This window comes from Rhinolophus sinicus, linkage group LG06 (assembly GCF_036562045.2).
Source record: "Rhinolophus sinicus isolate RSC01 linkage group LG06, ASM3656204v1, whole genome shotgun sequence".
Classification (NCBI taxonomy): Eukaryota; Metazoa; Chordata; class Mammalia; order Chiroptera; family Rhinolophidae; genus Rhinolophus; species Rhinolophus sinicus.
Genome location: NC_133756.1, coordinates 87,815,544 through 87,835,730, shown reverse-complemented (window position 1 = coordinate 87,835,730; position 20,187 = coordinate 87,815,544). Strand labels below are relative to the sequence as shown.

Sequence of the window (20,187 nt, the reverse complement as noted above, 5' to 3'; positions counted from 1 at the left end):
TCTGCTGGATCCCCAAAACCTACCACAGGAGTCCCTGACCCACCCGTTGTTAAACTAGAAATATAAACTTAAATCAGAATTGATTGTTTCTTTCCTACTTTCCCTACCAACCTGCTTATTTATAAACCTCATCAATCTAGAGGACTACAAAACATGTAACTTTCACATACTTTCACACAGTTTTACAAGCAAGCACTCAAACTATCAATAAGTAATAACCCATTTAAAAGGTGGAAAGCCAATTTTTCAAAATTAAGCTCAATTTAACACAGCCTATTCACCTCATACATAATGGATATTCATGCTTCCAACAGGTTCCCTGTAAATCAATTTCTAATGTGCAATCTGGGTCTAAGAGGAAGTCTCCCTTGCCTCGTAGAATCAAATAAAATTTGACAAATAAACTAAAACAAGGAGCAATTAAAAACATGCATACTCTCCCTAACTAAAAGGGAGAGCCATCTAGAGGCAAATGCTTAAAATTGGGGCTTTTTCTCACATCCCTGGGGATCTTGGAACCACAAAGGAGCCTATTAATATTCCTTCACTTAGCAATTATTCTCTAACCATGCAATTTGTGAATTCAATTCACTGAATTAAAAAACATTGTTTATTTTAACCTTTTATTTGCCATCTAAAATGACAATATTCTCCAAATCCCAGGAGGCCCAATTAAATTTCATTCATATGCTTACTTTAAATCTCCTCATTCAATCTGTTGGTTCTACTGGCAGAGTGGCACAGAAAAAATGGTAGGCGTGGCTTACATTGATAAGAGACACAGATAGAGAGACTATTAACCTGCTTCATAGCAGAGCCCCAAGACAGTCTCACATATGGAATGCTCTAAGACCTTCAAAAGATTAAGGCAGGAGAAACTCCAGTTAATTTAATGAAAAAGTGTCTCATAAAATGTTTACTGACTTGGATGATCTGATCAGAAAGATCTCTAGCTCATCCCTCCATAGCCGGCATTAACTCAGATACCCTCAAGGGGCAAATGGCCAGCTGGGGTAAAAAATGGCTGATTGAGGAGGGAAAGGCATCAGGGGAGGGGTGGAGATGGAGGTAAACTGGAGACTGCACCCCCACACTAAAGGCATTCCTTTTTTTTCCTCTTAACCCTAAACTGGCCAAACTGCTGTGGATGAAATAAGAGATTCTATGGAAAGTAACCTCATAGGGTGAACTGATCATAAATTCCTAACTGGGCAAGTCATGGTGGGTAGTCACGCCCCAGGAATATAACTTCTTTAGTTAAAGGCTTATCTTTGCCTTAAGCAAACCCTGTCATTGGCTTCTGTGCATCTAGATTAAACATACCTTGAAATACCTCTTTTGAGACTCCTTCTAAAGCGTGACCACCCTCAGGAGAGCACAGAATCTTAACCTGGAATCCGACCCCCTTGCTTTCTCCCTCTCTCATGTAAGCTTCCTTATGTTCCCTCCTTAATAAAAGAAGCTGCAACACTGTTATTCTCTGGAGCATTTGAGCTCTTGCTCTCTGTGATATAAGAGTATAATCAGTTTGGCTCCAATAAACTCTTATAAAAATTTTCTACAGGTGTGGACGCTTGTTTTATGTCGACAATACCAAACCTCTCATTTGCTACACTTTGTCTTCAAATTTTCCAGACTTTGATCCCTAATGCCGGATACTGAAGTAATGCAAATTAAAAAAGAGAAAACTCGGGAGCATTTTCTCAATCACTTGAGACTTTGCTTCCCGGCAACTATGGTCAGTTTGTCTCAAAGTCTTATGAATTTAAAAAAAAAAAACTCCAAGGTGCTAACAAGAGCTACCTGGATCTTATGGGATTATGAATGTTTTTATTTTCGTTCTATTGGTTTTCTAATGAGAAGAGAAAAAAGTAACTTTTAGTTAAAAAATAGTACCAAAAGCCATGGCATACCCAATAGAGTCCTCCCTACTCTGAAACTGAGAAGAACAGACAGCAGGACTAACAGAAAGCTTGATCTAAATATCACATTAATCAAGGAGAATATGCATATTTAAGGGCAACTTATCATCACTGTACTATATTCAAATATCATTTATTTTTAAATAAGAAAAGAATATTACCAGCAAAGAAATGCTATATTTGATAAAATGAGACAACTGAATTAAAATTTCAAAGCTCAGGCAAATTAAGCTATGTCCCTCCTAACTCTCCCCCAATCTCAGAAGGCCTTACCATAAAGATCAGGTCCATGCGGCGTAAAGACATTATACAAAACAATGTTGAGCGGTGCAATCACCAACTTCCCATAATAGTAGCTGTCAATGACCACCACAGGCACCTGAAACAGAGCAGAAAACATAGCAACTGTAGTTTTGCTCTGGAAACATTCTCACAATGCTAACAGGGTAAATTTCAGAATGAAAAACAGAATCAACTCCTAATGTTCTCTTTCCCACATCAGAAGTTACTTTCACACAATGGAATATACAAATGATGTATTATAAAATTGTACACCTGTAACTTACATAAAGTTATTAACCAATGTTAGTTACCCCAATAAATTAAATTAAGAAAAAAAGAAGTTGTCTTCATTACAACTTTAGAACAAAACAAGAAAAAGAGAAAACTCACCAGAAAGAGTATTAGGGCCACCAGCGACCAATGAAAGAAACTCTTCCACCTATGTTTCATGACCAGCAAATCAAAGGCAATAGGCAAACTATTTAACAGAGAAATAGAAAGTGGGGAGTTAAATACTTAGTGAGAATATAGACTCAAACAGATCAGATTCACAAATACCTCATGCCGAACTGAGAATAAAATGTCTCTAGCAGTTCTAGTAAGGGAAGAAGGGTGGTACATGCGAGGACGTCTTCTCAAAAATATACTGTTCTCTTCACAGGACCATCAGAGTGCTATGATCCCACGATGCACAAGAAATACAAATGTCAAGCTTCTAGAATGAGCTCCATTTTGTACATAGTTATATTATATATTATACATATTATGCATAATGGACATTTAAAATATATGAATTATAAGTAAATGTACCCTATTGTCCTACACACACCCTGCCAAATGAATAAATACTGATTTCTCCCTTCCGTGTATATTAAGATTTTAGCACCATCCCATTACATACTTGACTTCAATTTTGATATATCCTCTTCCAATACCATTTGTACTTCTTCCTTTCACTTACATTCCTTAAGCAAGTGGCATATGTGTGTCGCCTTCACTACTTCTTCCTTGAGGCCCAGCACCAAGCTATTAAGACTGTTCTAAGGTCAGTAGGAACCACCCCTTGGCCAGACCCACCATCTCGTCACAAACCTCATCTCCTCTGTCTTTCTGCTGCACTTGACACAAAGCATCTGTTCCTTCCTCTTTAGACTCCTGAGCCCCCATTCTTTTCTGGTCTCTTCCATAGTGCTCCTTTTAGGCTTTTTTTTTTTTCTTCCTATCCCATGGCAGAGCTCTGTCATGGTCACATCTCCCCAAAATGAGCTTCCGCTTTTCTTTCTCTACACTCATTTTTCTCAGTAGGTTCTTCCACTCTTGTTGCATGAACAATCACCTTCATGTCCATGACTTCCAAATTTAGGATTCTAGTCTGAGCCTCTACCTATGCTCTAATCACAAAGAATTCCCTCTCCACACCAATCTACTTACACAGAATCTACCCAAATGTGAACTACAGGCTCTGCTCCCACCTCCTTCAGAAAATCTCTGCAGAACCAATTTCTCCCATCTCTGAATTTATATGGCACTATCATCTCTATCACTTATTTGGCAAATGTCACGTAGTGTCACAGGACATCTTTTAAGATTTGAACTTCCACATTCCATTACCTAAATTTTGCATTAACATTTTGTGTTTTCATTTTTTTTTTTTCCTCCCCAACTAGCTACAATTCCATAGTACCTATATTTCTTCTTTGATAAGGCAGGGTTCTTTGGAAAAGACAATATTTCTGTGAAAAATAGAAGGCCACAGGAAGAGAGGAAGACCACATATGAGATGGATTGACTCCATAACAGCCATTGACTTGAGTCTACAGGAGCTGAGCAGGGCTGCTGAGGCCAGGACATCATGCATGTGACTCACTCATAGGGTCGTCAGGAGTTGAAGCCAAGTCAATAGCACATAACACACATGTCACCATACTTTTGACTACTTGTCCAATGTCTGTATTTCCTACCAAAATGCAAACTCCAAAAGAACAGTAACCATAATCATTTTATCTATCACAATATCAGTTGTGCCTAGCACAAGGTATTCAATAAATGATGGCAGATTGCTAACTGACTGACTGTGGTCGTGCACTTATCTTGGCTAAAGGCAGACTAATCAAAATGTACCACCATTTGGAGAACTCACGAAGTTCAATGTAGATGAAGTAGAGAGTAAAAGGAATGGAGGAACTGACAAAAGGAGATTAAAAGGAATGGAGGAGTTAAAAAGGAAGAAAGATAAGGGCTTTGTGAGTCGTATTAGAGTTTGGATACTATAAAGCAGGGGTTAGCAAACTTTTTACTTAAAGGACCTGACAGTATGCATTGTAGGCTTTGCAGGCCACATATGGTCTATGTTGCATATTCTTCTGTGTGCGTGTTGTTGTTAAACAACCCTTTAAAAAATGCAAAAATTTTAGTTCTTGGTCTACACAAAAACAGGCCAGCGGGATTTGGCCCACAGGCTACAAGTTGCCAATCTCTGTGACATACAGCAATGGAAAAGCTATGATAGAGTTTAAAATAAAACAGGTTGTGATACAATCATATTTACATTTTGGGAGGGTAACTCTTATAGTTTAAATGTGGAGAGTAGATTTGCAAGATCAAGACTGGAAATAGTAATGTCATTCAGGAAGCTGAATAGTAATCCAGGAGCAGTGAGAGGTAAAGAAAATTCAAAAGATATTCAGGAGGTATAAGGAATTAATACGACATGGGAAAGAGAAAATTGAGTCACAGATAATTTTCAGGTTCCTGACTCAGCACAGATGGTGGTACAATTTACTGAGATAAAAACATAGGTAAGGAAACAGATATGGAGGGAAGGGAATGAGTTTAGTTTTATAAATGTTTACCTATAGAAATGGACACATCTAATAGGCATCTTGGAATACATGAATGAAGCTTAAGAGATGGTTGGGGAAAAAAAGAGAGAGATGGTTGGACTAGATATAAAGATATGGGAATCATCAAGATGGTTAAGAGATAGCAGAAAGTGTAGAAGACAGCCTCACACAAAATCTTGAAGTATATAATAATTTGAGGATGGCATGCAGAATAGAAAAAGATTGAGGGTGTGAAAAACAGCCTTTAAAAGACAATTAAGAAAATTTAAAGGTGGCCGGATGACTCAGTTGGTTAGAGCGCGAGCTCTGAACAATGAGGATGCTGGTTCGAGTCCCACATGGGCCAGTGAGCTGCACCCTCCACAACTAGATGAAGACAAGGAGCTGCCGCTGAGCTGCTGGGGGGCAGCTGGACAGCTCAATTGGTTAGAGCGGGAGCTCTCAACAACAAGTTTGCCGGTTCAATTCCCACATGGGATGGTGGGCTGCACACCCTGCAACTAAAGATTGAAAACGGCGACTGGACTTGGAGCTGAGCTGTGCCCTCCACTAGATTGAAGTACAACCACTTGGAGCTGATGGGCCCTGGAGAAACACACTATTCTCCAATATTCCCCAATAAAATTTAAGGAAAAAAAAAAAAAGGAGAAAATTTAAAATGCCTATCTTTGACTTAGTAACTTCCCTTCTAAAACTTTATCCCATAGATAAATTTTCACAAGTATATGAACATATGTACAAAAATGTCCACTGAAGCACTGTGTGTAATAGAAAAAAGAATTAAATGGCTACCAATAAGGCAGTGGCTAATAAATTATGGACAGCCATATAATGGAATGCTATGAAACTGATACAAAGAACAATATAAATCTATGTACAATAGAAGATACACATGTATCTCTGAAGGTTGGGTTATGAGAGAAGAGAATTAAAAATTCTTTTTACATCATATAATCTGGTACTTTTTTATGTAATAAAGACACACTACTACTGTAATAACCTTGACATCAAACTAAAATATTTTTCTAAATTACTAGTGGCACAGAGAATAAATTAAGGCAGCACAAACTAGAATAGAAGTGGTGGGAACAAAAAGCACAAAACAAATGAGAGATACTATAGAATTTGGAAAAAAAGATGGCAGGGGTAAGAAAGGAGAAGAACTGAAAGAAAACGCAGATTTCAAGCCTTGTGACTGGGAAAATGCACAGCACAAGGTGATGCAGTGTGGAAAAAACATCTGCTGTAGGTTCAGAAACGTCTGGATTCAAAAGCAAACATACTTTTAATGGCAAATTATTCAACCTATTGGACTCTACTTTCACATTTGTAAAGGAATAATAATTGTATTTCTTTTGCAGAATTGTTATAAGATTTAGGGATAAAGTTTGTAAGGGGGTTAGCAATGCCTAACATACAGCAGGTGCTAAATAGTCACTATTCTTATTAGAATTAATCAAAACAATAAGCACGAAAAGAAATATTCTTCAATTTCCCAATATTTGTTGGTCCAAATAATTCCTCTAACTTTAGATTCTATCCAGAGAATATGAAGATAACCTAACATTAAGATTTACTATATGCGCAGTGATACAAGGAAGACAAATTGTGTTAGTTTCTTACCCAAGAGCCACACTGAATGGCCAGCCTAAGATAGCCCCAGCTGCTACTCCAAGCACAGCAATGGAAGTCTTGTCCATATACCAGCCAGTCATGGCTATCAACGTAGTATACATACAGAAGCTACTAGGAAGGAATGCTGCAAGAGTAAAGAAACAAAAAAAGGGAACAGGGACAAGAGTGAGATTTATTGGGTATCAATGATTAAAAATCTACCTACATTGCAAAATGTCCATAATCAGGAACACATTTTGAGCAATGCTATATTAAGAAATGGGCAGTAAAGTGATATTCCTTTAAAAACAATGAAGTGTGACTATTTTCTCACATTGTTTTTTAGTCAATGAAGCAAGACATATACTTTTGTGCTGGATACTATTTTTTGTGTATATTTAGTGCACATACCAGATTCTGGTACACACAAGCAGAAGCTAAAATTGAGATAATTATATCTACTAACTTAATTTTTCCAGAAAGTTGGGAACAGGCTACCTTTTAGCAGCAGGCCATCTCAGCTTAGCTCATAGAACATAAATGTTCACTGGCAACATAGTATGAAAGCTACCACTCTAAATTAAGATTTCAATTCTCAATTTCTACAAGCTTACTATAAAAAATGCCCAACAGAAGATGTATACTTTTATAGAATACATTGCAAATAATGGGCAGAAAGCAGAACTATCAAGAACACGGGTTTCAGGCAACAAAGAGCTTCCTTGAGCAAAATAACAAAATTATTTTCCTTTGCCCAAAAACAAAGAAAGGCAGTGGGTGTCTGAGTTTTTCTGCCTTGAGGTGATAAAAAATACAGTAATATAAGAGAAAGCAACCTGATGAAAATGACAGCTCTAGCACTTAGGAATTCTTTGACTTTCAGTAAGTCATTTCACCTTTCTAAGTTTCAGTGTCCTCACCAGCAAAAATGAGAACAATATTTATCTTACTTAGTTCCATAGGATTGTTGTAAAGGTCAATCAAGATTATGCAGGTAATAGTGGTCTGCAAATTACTGACATGTTATAGAATATAACCTGTATCTGGACAAGCTCTTTCAGTGCAACTGTGAAACATCGATGAACCTGTATACCCTCACCTGCTCTCTTACTTACCTGATGATGAGCAAAACATGCCAGTGCTGAGAACCAAGAAGGCTAGCATCATTCGACTCACATGCAACCCAAACTTTTTGCACACAGCCCTAGGAGAAAGGCAAACTATCAACATAGCAAATCTTAGGGATGGAAATTTTAAATTAAAGGACAAAAACATACGTACATCACAGACAACCCTGACGATGTAAACTCAAATACAAGTGTCTCAATAGGTGTGTTAGCAATTTTCCTGTGCATAAAAAACCCAATTGTTCTTATTCCTCATACAGGAGAGAAGCTGTCTCCCTAAGAGGAAATGGATATTTCCCGTGCTAAAAGTATGTCCACTACCAATAGGAAAACATAATGATGTTGTGGAAAAATAATAGGCCTCAGACTCAGATGGGCACAGGTTCAAATTCAGGGTCTGCCACTTACTAGCAGTGGTACCCTTGGTCTAGTGACATAATCACGGTGTGAGATCCTTCACCTGTAAGAGGAGGATAATGATAATACCTACTTTGTAAGGTTTCTGTGAGGACAATACATGGTAAAATGCTTAGAAGAGTGCCTGGCACAGAGTTGCTTAATAAATGACAGTTACTATAAAAGAACACTAGGAGATACATCAACGTGTTAATAAGTACTTATCTAAGTCAGTGTTTCTCAAACTTAAGCAATTACACACTTCCTTTTACTTCTTTCTTGTAGGTTTTTAAAAAAATATTAGAGATTATTATTGCTTCATTCAGTCAAAATTTGTTCAGACATACCCATGTGTTAACCATTTTCTTGCTTACTCTCCTTATTCCATCTCAGAGCTTCTTTCTGAAATAATTTTGCTTCTTTCTAAGTATATCCTTTAGATGTTCCTTTAGTGAAGATCTATTAATGGCAAATTCTGTTTTTTGTTTGGTTTCTTTTTCTTTCATTTTTTTGTCTAAGAAGTCTTTATTTAGATCTTGGTCTTAAAAGATGGTTTAGTTGAGTACACAATTTTAGGATGACAATCATTTTCTCTCAGCACTTTGAAGATACTATTGTTTTTGTCTTCTGGCTTTTGAAAATGCTTCTGTCAGTCTAACTGCCTAACATTCCTTTCTAGGTATTCTATCAGTTCTCTGTCAACTTTTAAGATCTTTTTCTTTGTCCTTGGTGTTAAAAACAGTTTCACTAATTCCTTTTTAATTTCCAGATCAGGATATGTTAACCTTCATGAATACGTTGATTAGCATCTTTTTTTCATCAATTCTGGAAAATTCTTATTGACTACTTTCTTCAATATCTCTCCCCATTCTCCCTATCTTCTCCTAGAATCTGATTAGATATATATCAGATGTTTCAACTCTACCATACACGTCAGTGGACATATAGGTTGTTTCCAATCTTGGCTATTATGAATAGTACTGCAATGAACACTCTTTTCCTTACCTCTTTTATATTTCCTTTTATTGTCACTCTGCACGGCATTCTTTGTAATTTTTTCAGATTTTCTAGTCTACTTGTTCGCAGTATCTAATCATCTGTTTAAACTATCCACTGAATTTTAAATATCAATTATTATTTTTTCATCTCTAAAAGCTCTGTATGGTTCTTTTACAAATGTGCTTGGTCATTTTTGTAGTCTCAGTTCTTTTTGTCTTTTTTATTTTATTGTGGTAAGAACACTTAATATTAGATCCTACCCTCTTAACAGATTTTTAAGTGTAAAATACAGTACTATCTATAGGCATAATGTTTTACAGCAGATCTCTAGAACTAATTCACACTGCATAACTGAAACAGCATCTGTCCATTGATTTCCTGTTTTCCCTTTCCCCCAAATCCTGGAAACCACAATTCTATTCTTTTGCTTCCATGAATTTGACTATTTTAGATACCTCACTTAAGTGGTATCATGCGGTATTTGTCCTTCTGTACTGGTTATTTCACTTAGCATAATGTCCTCAAGGTTCATCCATGTTGTCACATATTGCAGGATTTCCTTCTTTTTTAAGACTGAATAATATTTACATTCCATATGTATATATAACATTTTTCTCCATTCATCTGTCAATGGAAATTTAGGTTGTTTCCAATCTTGGCTATTGTGAATACTGCTGCAACGAACATGGGAATGTGGATATCTCTTCAAAATTCTGATTTCAATTCTTTTAGATAAATACCCAGAAGTGGGATTGCTGGATTACTGGTAGTTCTACTTTTAATTTTTTAAGGAACCTCATACTGTTTTCCATAGTGGCTGTACCATTTTGCATGCCTACAAACAGTACACAAGGGTTCCAACAATTTCTCTACATCCTTGCCAACATTTGATGTCTTTGATTTTTGTTTTTTTACAATGGCCAGTGTAACAGATATGAAGTGATCTCATTAAGATTTTGACTTGCATTTTCCTGATGATTAGTGACAGTGACTACCTGTTGGCCATTTCTATGTCTTCTTCGGAGAATTGTTGATTTGAGTTCTTAGTCCATTTTATAATCAGATTTTTAGTTTTTCTGCTATTGAGTTGTAGGAGTTCCTTATATATTTTGGAAATGAACTTGTCAGATATATGGTTTGCAATTATTTTCTCCTACTTTGTAAGTTCCTTTTCACTCTATTGATTGTTTAGTCTCGTTTCTTATTCATCTTTTCAATTCTGTCTTTCATTTCTTTAAAAATCTTAAACATACTTATTTTATATTCTTATTTTGATAATTCCTAATAAATGAAGTTTTGCAGGTCAGCTTTCTGCTGATTGTTCTATCTGCTGGCTCTCACTCACAATGTCTTGATCACTTCTGTGCTTTGTGATTTATTTTTATTATAATTTCTTGTTCACTAGAACTTTATGTATGGTAATTCTTTGGCACCTGGGTTAAGGATTCACTTCTCTAAAGAAATTTTACATTTGTTTTTGCAGCTGCCTGGGGCACTACCAACCCAGAACAATTTAAAATAAATTCTCTTGGGGTTTAAGGGACCACCATGTGGGTGATTTGAGTTCAGTCCTGAACCCATATGAAGACCTACTTATGGTTACAATCCTCAAAGGCAGCACTGGCTTTTTTTTTTTTTGCAAACTGGGGAGCCTTTATTGACTGATTAGTTGGAGTGCATTGGCTTTTTTTTTCCTCCTCCATTCTACCCAGAATCAAGGCCAAAGAATTTTTTCATCTGACATTTTTAGCTGTTTTGCAGTGGGAAGATTTTTAATAATGATCATTAAGTCCAAATACCTTTTAAAGCACTTTTAAAATAATAATTTTGTTAGGTTTCATATAAAAAATGTAGCTATTTTTTTATTACTGGAACACTTAAATGGCACATCCACTAATATTCAATCATCCAATAGGTACTTGGGGAAAGGCAATGTACTGGGTGCACGTTACGAGGAGTGAGTCCCATAGGAGTAAGTTGCTATCAGTTAAGCTCAAGGGGAAGAGGTAAATCATGATCCTGTATCTTTGGACCCAAAATAAGGCTCTACTAAACCTTACCAAATAAAAGACCAGTTAGATGTGTATTAAGAGAATTAAAATTAGTAACATCAAGATACAGTATTTATGAATCTCAGGAAAGAAAGTGATATTCTCCTCCACAGGTTTGTTTCAAACAAGAAATCATATTTTAGATATAATTTTAGGAGCTAGAAGGAAAGTGTTTTCTATTTTTAAACACTGCCAATACTATCAGAGAAATAATTTATACTGTATTGGGCTTCCTCATAGCACTTTTAGAAGCAAAGTTTTTATACTCACTTGTAAAAGTAAAGTTCACAAATGCAGCTCACAAAAGCCAGAAGACATCGTAAAAAGTAAAACACAAGAATCTGAAAGAAACCCAGAACAGGAAAACAGAAGGCACAGATAAAAGTTAGCAAAACTCTAATGAAACTACTCTCATTAGTAACACCATAAATTGGCATAATTTTATAAAAAGCAATATGTATCAAAAAACATGCAAATTTTAATATCCATAAATTCAGTATATCTATTTCTATGATTCCAGGTCACAGAAGTAACCATGTGAGTAAATATGTAAGTAAACATGGGACAGGGATTCTATTCATGAAAATGTTAACTGCAGCACTGTTAATTTAGAAAAACTTATTTAAAAACTACAAAATGTCCAATTATAGGGAAAAGGTTAAATAAATTATGCTATATCTATTTCATGGACTATTATACAAATATTAACATTTATGGTTACAAAAACAGTAGAAACATTCTTATGATATAAAGTTCATTCATTCAACAAGCATTTCTCAGACAATTATAATTGTATAGATGGAGATGTGAACAAAACCAACTCCATCTGTCTCCAGATTTCATTTCATTTTTAAGTTCCATGCTGTGACCTTTGACAAACTTCAGTCCTTAGCAAGCATATCAAAGCTTTGTTGATGATTATCTGTGTTCCTTACAATATAGCCATTAATATTTTTGTTAGCAACAGCCGGAATAGCATGACAATCAGTTTGAGATAAGTATCAAACTGGTAATAGTAGCAATTATAAGCAATCATCTATCACAAGACCACCAGGAGGTATGGCCCCTGGCGTTACTGAATTCTTTCCCTTCCTCTTGTCAATCACTAGTATCCAAATTATACTATAAAAAAAGTACTGTAACGGGTATGGTCATGGAGAATAATTTGTGCCAAACTGCTGGGCCATCTGTCTGCTCCGGCCCAATCTTTCCATAAGTAAATTACCCTATAATAAATTCTGTTATATTCTCTGGAGTTGGCTGCTTCGTCTTTCAGTCTGAAGATACCTTCTCATTATGGTGGCCATTATACCTCTATCCCACAGTCGGACAATACATTAGGTACTGATTATTACAAAACACTGAATGAAAATACATAATACAATATTATTCATGCATTAGAGTTATAGCTATGGAAATCAGAAGTACATGGAAAGAAATACAGTAAAATGGTAAAAATGGCTGTATCCAGGCTCGTGAGATTTAGGTGCCTAATTTTCCTCCTATCTCCAAACATCTGTAATGTGGTTTTATTAATTTTATAATTAAGAACATCAATTTAATAAAAACAAAAATAACAAAATAAAAGGGGTTGTACTGAATAGTTTTTATGCTATAATATACTGGTATGTTTAAGAGCACTGAACACATATATATATATGTGGTTAATGCATATAACACAGAAGTACTTTCCATATTCATCATTATAACAAAAAAATTCCAAAAATACTTCATGAAGTAATAAATAAAAGCCCAGATTCATTCATTAATAAAAATGTCCTGAAAACCTACTATACACTGAGCACTATTCTAGATGCTACTAGGAATACAGATGTTTTAGTACAAAGTGTCTTTAGTGTCTTTTAGTACAAAGAACTCCTCACTTAGTGGGAAAAATTCACTTACAAAGTTAAAAATTAACACAAGTTAATATAAGAATTGTATTTGAGAGCAGGACAATGATGCCCCCATAACAATGAACACTCAACTAGTACTTAGAGTCTGATCAGTGCAAAAAGACACAAAAAATAAATGTGGTATAAGAAACAGAATTGAAAAAACTAAACTCTATATATACAAATGAAAGAAAATCCAAGTGATTCACCTAACAAACCATTAACACTAATAAGGAAATTCAGCGAGATTTAGATTCACATCAAAAAGCAAAAAGCAAAAAGTACCAGCAATGACTACCTAAAAAAGTTACAGAAAACAAGATACATACATAATAATAGAAAGAAAAAGTATAAAGTATCTAGGCATTAACCTATCAAAGACTGCATAAGACTGAAATGGATTCATTTTAAAATTTTTATTAAAAGACACAGAAAACCTGACTAAATGGATAAATATATCATTTTAGGGATGGAATAACTTAACACTGTAAAAATACTCATTTAAAAATTAATATGTAAACTCAGTGCAACTCCAATGAAAACCCAGCAGAATCCGGGGGAGAGGCAAGCTGATTCTAAAATGATATTTAAAACACAAATTTTACAATGGACAAAGTGAGAAATTCATCGACCAGATATTAACACACATTACAAAGCCGTAATAACAACAACAAGATGGTACTGCCTGACAAATTGACCAATGACATAAAGAGGCCAGAAACAGACCCATATATATGAGATGAGGTATTATGATAGAGATATTACAAATCAGAAGGAAAGGTGTATTATTTAGCAGATGGTGCTCGAAAATCCAGCTCACTACATAGCAAAAAACAAAGCTAGATCTTCCCACAATTTATGAAAATAAAATTCATATGGATTAAAGTCTTGTATGTAAAAGGTAAAATTATAAAGCTAATAGAAGAAAATACAGAAGAATAACTTTGTGACCTGTGGTGAAGAAGGATTTCTTTCAGAAAGGCCCTAAAACCTACCAACCACAAGTGAAAAACTAACTGGTTTGACTGTATCAAAATTAAAGATTACTGTTCAATAAAGGACCATACACAAAGTTAAGAGAGGTGACAGCCTAAAAGAAAGGATTTCTAGTATCTAAAACTTACAAGGGATTACTATTGAGAACTTCTACTAATCAGGAGAGGAAACCACAAAATCCAATTAAAAAGCAGGCAAAGGATGTGAATAGGTAATACACAGAAAAGGAAATCTGAATGACTAATGAAAATATGAAGAAATGCTCCCCTTAGTAACTTAGTAATAATCAGAGAAATGCAATTAAAATGAGAAGCATCTCACATACATGAGAAGGGAAAAAATTAGAAAGTCAGAAATATCAAGTGCTCAGATGTAAGGAAGCTGAAATCTCAAACATTATTGCAGGGAATGTAAAGTTGTATAGCCATTCTAGAAAGTAATCTGTCAGTACTCCATGAAATTAAGTAGCCCATGGATCTGTGTATGGGATCCCACTCCTGAGTGTATGGTTCAGAGAAATTCACAAACGGATCCATAGGGAGACAAAACAAAGGTATTCTTGTTTAGGGTAGCAAGAAGTTGGAAAGGTAACTATCACTAGGAGTGCCATTTACTACCACATTCTCTCTAATCAACAACTTACCATTCTCTACTCAGCATTATGATCTGGAACCTCTACAAGCTACAATTCTCCCTTCCCAAGTAGTTAGTTCCCTGTTGGCACCCACTGGTAAAACCTAACAGGGAGAAGATTGGAAGTAAAAACAAAGGACAAAGGGAAATCTTCATTCCTGTTCTGCTTGCTGTTTGTATCTTTAAGAGGAATAGTGATGTAGCGGAAGAATTCTCTGTTAAATATGTCAAATTTGAAGTGATAGTGGATATCCAAGTGGAAATAAAAACTTTGCGCATTGCATATTGTTATTTCTCTACTAAGTCCTTCATTCTATATATTGTTTCTCTGATAAGTTCAAAAAAACAGAAATGAGATTCTAGGTGAGAACATAGAGTTCTATCACTTTCTACATGTGTTACTTTTCTGATCTTTCTAAAATGCAAATGTAATCATGTCTCTCCTGTACCTAAAATCTTTCGATGGTTTCACAATGTACTTGAGGAAAAAGTCAAATTCCTTAACAGAGCCTACCAGGTGTTGTATAAATCTGGCCTCTTTCTACCTCTTAGTCTCATCTAATCCACTCCGCCAAACCTATTTATATGAGTAGGCCATGCTGGCCTTCTTCCCAGACTCAGGGCCTTCCTCCCTCATTCCCATTCTTCCTTTACCTAGAAGACAACTCCAACTTACTTACCTTCTAGTTCTCTATTCAGGGACTTCTACTTCATGGAAGATGGATTAGCCATACTTTTCCCTATTCCTCATGCTATGTAAAGCCAAAGACTCTGGACGTTATACATAAAACAAGCATAAGAAAATGCCAAAAGGTGGAGAGAAGAAGGCAGACTGGTTAGGGACTCTGGGACTGAGGAACAACATCGTGGTGAGTTCCCTGGGTTTCCTTTCTGCCTTCTACATTCCAGACTTGGATTAAAGAAGTTGGCAACTAGAAATGCCAATGGGCACAAACAAAAAACTCCAACGAGAGCCTGCTCTATCCAGCCAAAAGACCATGAAAGAGGTAGCCTAGCAAGACAGAAAATTTTTAGACAATAACCACTCTATTCCAAGCACTCCAGAAAAAAAATGTAGCCCCACTCCCACCCATGCCATCAAAGGTCCAGTAGGAAGCCAAGACTTTTATCTTTGCTAGTGGTAATCAGCTCCCTCCCGCAGTGTCAGTGAAGACCACTCGCAGAGCCTGGACATCCACCTGCCCCCAACCTAGCAGTACAGTCATGCGCCGCTTAATGACGAGGATGCATCCCTATGCGAACATCATGGAGTGTACTTACGTAACACCTAGGTGGTAGACTACTACCATGTTTCCCTGAAAATAGGACCGGGTCTTATATTAATTTTTGCTCCATAAGATGTATGATGTTTCAACTGAAAATTAGGGCTTATGTTGAGGGGATGTCATCCTGAAAAATCATGCTAGGGCTTATTTCCAGGTTACGTCTTATTTTCAGAGAAACACAGTACACACACAGGCTATATAGTATAGCTTTTTGTTCCTAGGCTACAAGCCTGTACCGCACATTACTGTACAAAACATGAGATTAAATCAAACATAAGAGAAAATGATGCAATCAAGAGATACAGTAAACATGAGATATATGAGGCTGCTATTGGCCTAACACGGTATAATGCTTTACAGCAAACTTCTTTTTTATAAGTAGAAAGAGTATACTCTAAAATAATGATAAAAAGTACAGTATAGAAAATACATAAACTATTAACATAGTCTTTTATATCATTATCAAGTATTACGTACTTGTATGAGCTACATTTTCACACAACTCGAAGTGCAATAGGTTTGTTTACACCAGCATCACCACAAACACGTGAGTAATGTGTTGCATCTGTCCTTAACCGAAGTGCCATTATGTATTGCACTATTATAATGAGGTACCTTTACCCTACCCACTGGGGTGGTATCGGTGGAAGCCTAGTGGGGAACTTGGACTTCTATCCCAACTTGCAGTAACAAGGTGGAGAACTCCCTCCTCTCTCTTGCTGGAGTGGTATCAACAGAAGGCAGCTAAAACAGAAGGCTTCAATGAGAGCCAGAATAGCAGTATACTGCAGAGAAAGCATGCTGGACCCATGAGTAAGATCCAGAGTCTCATAATGTAATACCCAAAATATCCCAAGTTTCAACTGAAAATTACTTGTCAACCAGGAAGATCTCAAATTGAATGAAAAAAGTCAATCAATAGATATCAAAAAAACAAAAACAAAACAACAACAACAAAAACAAAGAGAGAGAGAGAGCGATGTTACAATTATCTGACAAAGTTTTAAAGGAGCCATTATAAAAATGCTTCAATGAACAATTAAGAATATGCTTGAAACAAATAAAAAAAATAAAAAGTTTCAGTAAAGAAATAGAAGACATAAAAAAAATGAAAGGTAAATTTTACAACTGAAAAATATATTAACCAAAATAAAAGCTCAATGAATAGGGTCAACAGTAGAATGGAGGGGACAGAGGGAAGAATCAATGAACTGGAAGATGGAAGATTAGAAATCACTCAATCTGAACAACACAGAGAAAAGAGACTAGGGAAAATAAAGCCTCAGGGACTTGTGGAACTAAAATAAAATACCTAATATTCATATAATTAGAGTCCCAGTAAAGGAGAAAAGGGGCAGGGCTGAAAAAGTACTCAAAAAAATAACAGCTAAGAACTTCCCAAATTTGGCAAAAGACATAAGCCTAAAGATTCAAGAAGCTAAATAAATTCCAAATAGGACAAACCCAAAGAAATCCATGCCAAGACACAGCATAGTCAAATTTCTGAAAAGTATTAATCAGATTAGGTCTCAGTTAACTCCTAATTATCCTTCAACACTGTTCAAATTATCTTCTCCTAATATCCTAATATCCTCTCCTAATATCCTATCCCACTGTACACTATAGTCTTCCTTCATAAGACTCACTGCATTTATAATTACTTGCTCAATGTTCATCTTCCCCATTAAACTATAAATTCTACTAGGGCAGGGATTTGGTCAACGTTACATCCACAGGAGTTAACACAGTGTTTACCAAATAAAAGATGCTCAATTAGTATTTGTTGAACAATGAATGAGTGATTCTTCTTCAAAAAAAGTTCCCTCTTACCACCGATCTGTTTTGTCCTTTTCTCAAAACTATCCCAGAGACTCACCTCTTGATCAGTTGTGATTGCTTCCAGGTTGGCCTGCACTTACCTTATTAGTTTGTAGAATTCTTGCATGAAATGCAGCTGGCCAGGCATGAAGTAACAGGTAAGCATAGGAGCGAATGGCATAAACTGGGGAATATTCCCAAGTCTGAAACCCCTTCCCATAGATGAGGTAATGTGTCTGAAAGTACAAAACAGATGGATTCTGGGTTATATTGGCAAAAAAATCCTTGTTAAAAGGATGCAGATGAAGTTTCTAGGCAAAAATATTAATGAGCGAAGATACACAAAAATGTGGAAACTCTCAACAAGATTTTCAACTAATGGGTAAGAATTAAAATGACCCAATAATGAAAAATATTAGGACATTATAAATTAATTCTACAAGACCGTTATTTGATCAACATTAAAAATTTGAATTTTATCTTCTATTTATTTTTTTAAATACTCATTAGCCAAAACAGAGAAACTCTAAATTTTATGTTTTCCTTAAACTGCCTACACTAAACATTCTTTATTTTTTTGATGTGATCAGAAAATTTGACCTCTGAATTTTCTATAATAGGAAGTCAACAGGCTTATAAATCTATATATCAAGAAATAGAAGTATAAGCATACTATTTAGTAACACAGTTTTAGTAAACATCAGAAGAAATAACGGAAAAAAGTTGAAAGAAAGTGGTTGCCTCTGGGGACTGGTATTTGAACATAAGTGAAACAAGGAGCTATTGTTTTTCCTTAAAGTTTTGTAGTAGTGGTTAACTTTAAAAACTATCTCAAAGTATTATTTTGATTAAAAATAATTTTTAAGGAAATTACAAATTATATCTTTTTGTAAAACAGCCAAATTCCCTATAGCCTTCAATAGTAGGCAAACCATCAGCTTAGAACACTAAAGTGAAAATAAAGTTCTTTTGCTAGTAGTCACTCTTGTGTATAGTGTTTGCATCTTGATTGGTAACAAGGTCCCAAGCAATGAAATCAAGAACACAAAACAAAGAAAGAAAGAAATCACCTACTGGTTCCCAGTAGTTGAATGTTTCATCACAGTCAGAGATGTTGCTCAGGAGAGCAGCACATAACCTCGCTGAGAGCAGACACTTAAAAGCAGTAGATCCTTCAGGTGCCCAGACTTGTCCTGCTTTGTTCGCAGAGAACCTGCTCAGAAACAAAAAAAAAGTATGTCAGGAAGGACCTGCTTACTAGAAGGACTAAAACTAAACAGAAAGGAAAAGAATGGCAAGAGACAGCAAAGTACTCAAGTATTCACCTATAAAGGTGAGTCATTAATAGTTCTTAGATCAACTTTAATCATCCCTTCCACTTCCTGTTTTTCACGTGTAAAGTAATTCATACACTTTAATTCTTTGCATCTACGACGCTCCATTTATCCCATGCCAGCTAATCACTCACTTGAAGACCACAAAGCTCTCATTCTCTCTTTCTTCTCTTGACAAGGTCATTAGTTCCCATAGTTTTATTCATTTCCCCATCTGTTCCAATGTATAGAGGCCTAATATGTGCAAGGTTCGTAACCTCTTCCAATTCCATACGTTGACAGCTGCTTTAAAGCAGTCCTAACCTTCCCGGGCTTGAGGAGAGAAATGACTGCTGGTCCTAGAGATTGGGGGACCCATAAATTAGAGTCAAGAGTCGGGACTTTTGGGAGAATGAAGGAAGCAGTGAGAGGCAGCCGAAAACGGTAAACTGTGTGCTCCTGCCAATTTCTCCCAGAGGCTCTGCCAACTCAAACACCAGGACGCCAGCCCACTCTGGCTGGACCAGGGACAGGAGCTTCACAGACCCGCACCCCAGGTTTCTTTACAGAAAACATGGGACCAGAGGTGGGGTGTCTATGACGGGGTGAAGACCGAACGCTGACCCGCCCAGGAAGAGCGGAAGGACGTGGGTGCAGAGGCAACCCGGCCCTCCCGGCGAGAAGGCCCGCCCCAGCGAAGCCCAGCGCGGCGCCGGCGCGACCCTCCCGGGGTCAGCCTCTCGCGGCGCCACCAGCCCGGCCACGCCCCCACCGCGACCGCACACCTACTCTGTGCGGGGCTCCGCGCCGCCCGCTTCCCGGCTGCACAGCAGCTCCCGCAGTTTGTCCGCGGCAGAGGCCGTGTCCCCGGCGCTGCCTCCGCTTCCCTTCAGGCGCTGCCGAGCCCCTCGGCCCGCCATGGCCTGCGTGGGAAAAAGGGTAGAATTCGGCACCTTACGAATGCGGCGAGCGTGGAGACATAGCTTTGGCTGGCAAACGGTGTCCGCCGAGG

General features: G+C 36.7%; 1 protein-coding gene across 5 annotated transcripts in view; it reads right to left on the bottom strand.

Moving 5' to 3' along the window:
- The window catches only part of ALG9 (ALG9 alpha-1,2-mannosyltransferase), a 98,549-nt gene that overhangs the window by 74,667 nt on the left and 3,695 nt on the right, over positions 1 to 20,187 (bottom strand). For 3 of the 5 annotated variants that reach the window (XM_019715285.2, XM_019715284.2, XM_019715286.2), the window contains 8 exons: positions 19,965 to 20,098; positions 18,937 to 19,075; positions 17,964 to 18,098; positions 11,505 to 11,575; positions 7,777 to 7,865; positions 6,671 to 6,806; positions 2,595 to 2,682; positions 2,196 to 2,301 (listed from right to left, as the gene is read on the bottom strand). In XM_019715285.2, the coding sequence (XP_019570844.2) occupies positions 2,196 to 2,301; positions 2,595 to 2,682; positions 6,671 to 6,806; positions 7,777 to 7,865; positions 11,505 to 11,575; positions 17,964 to 18,098; positions 18,937 to 19,075; positions 19,965 to 20,098 (898 nt within the window). The other 2 variants (XM_074335506.1, XM_019715289.2) reach the window with 2 other exon arrangements.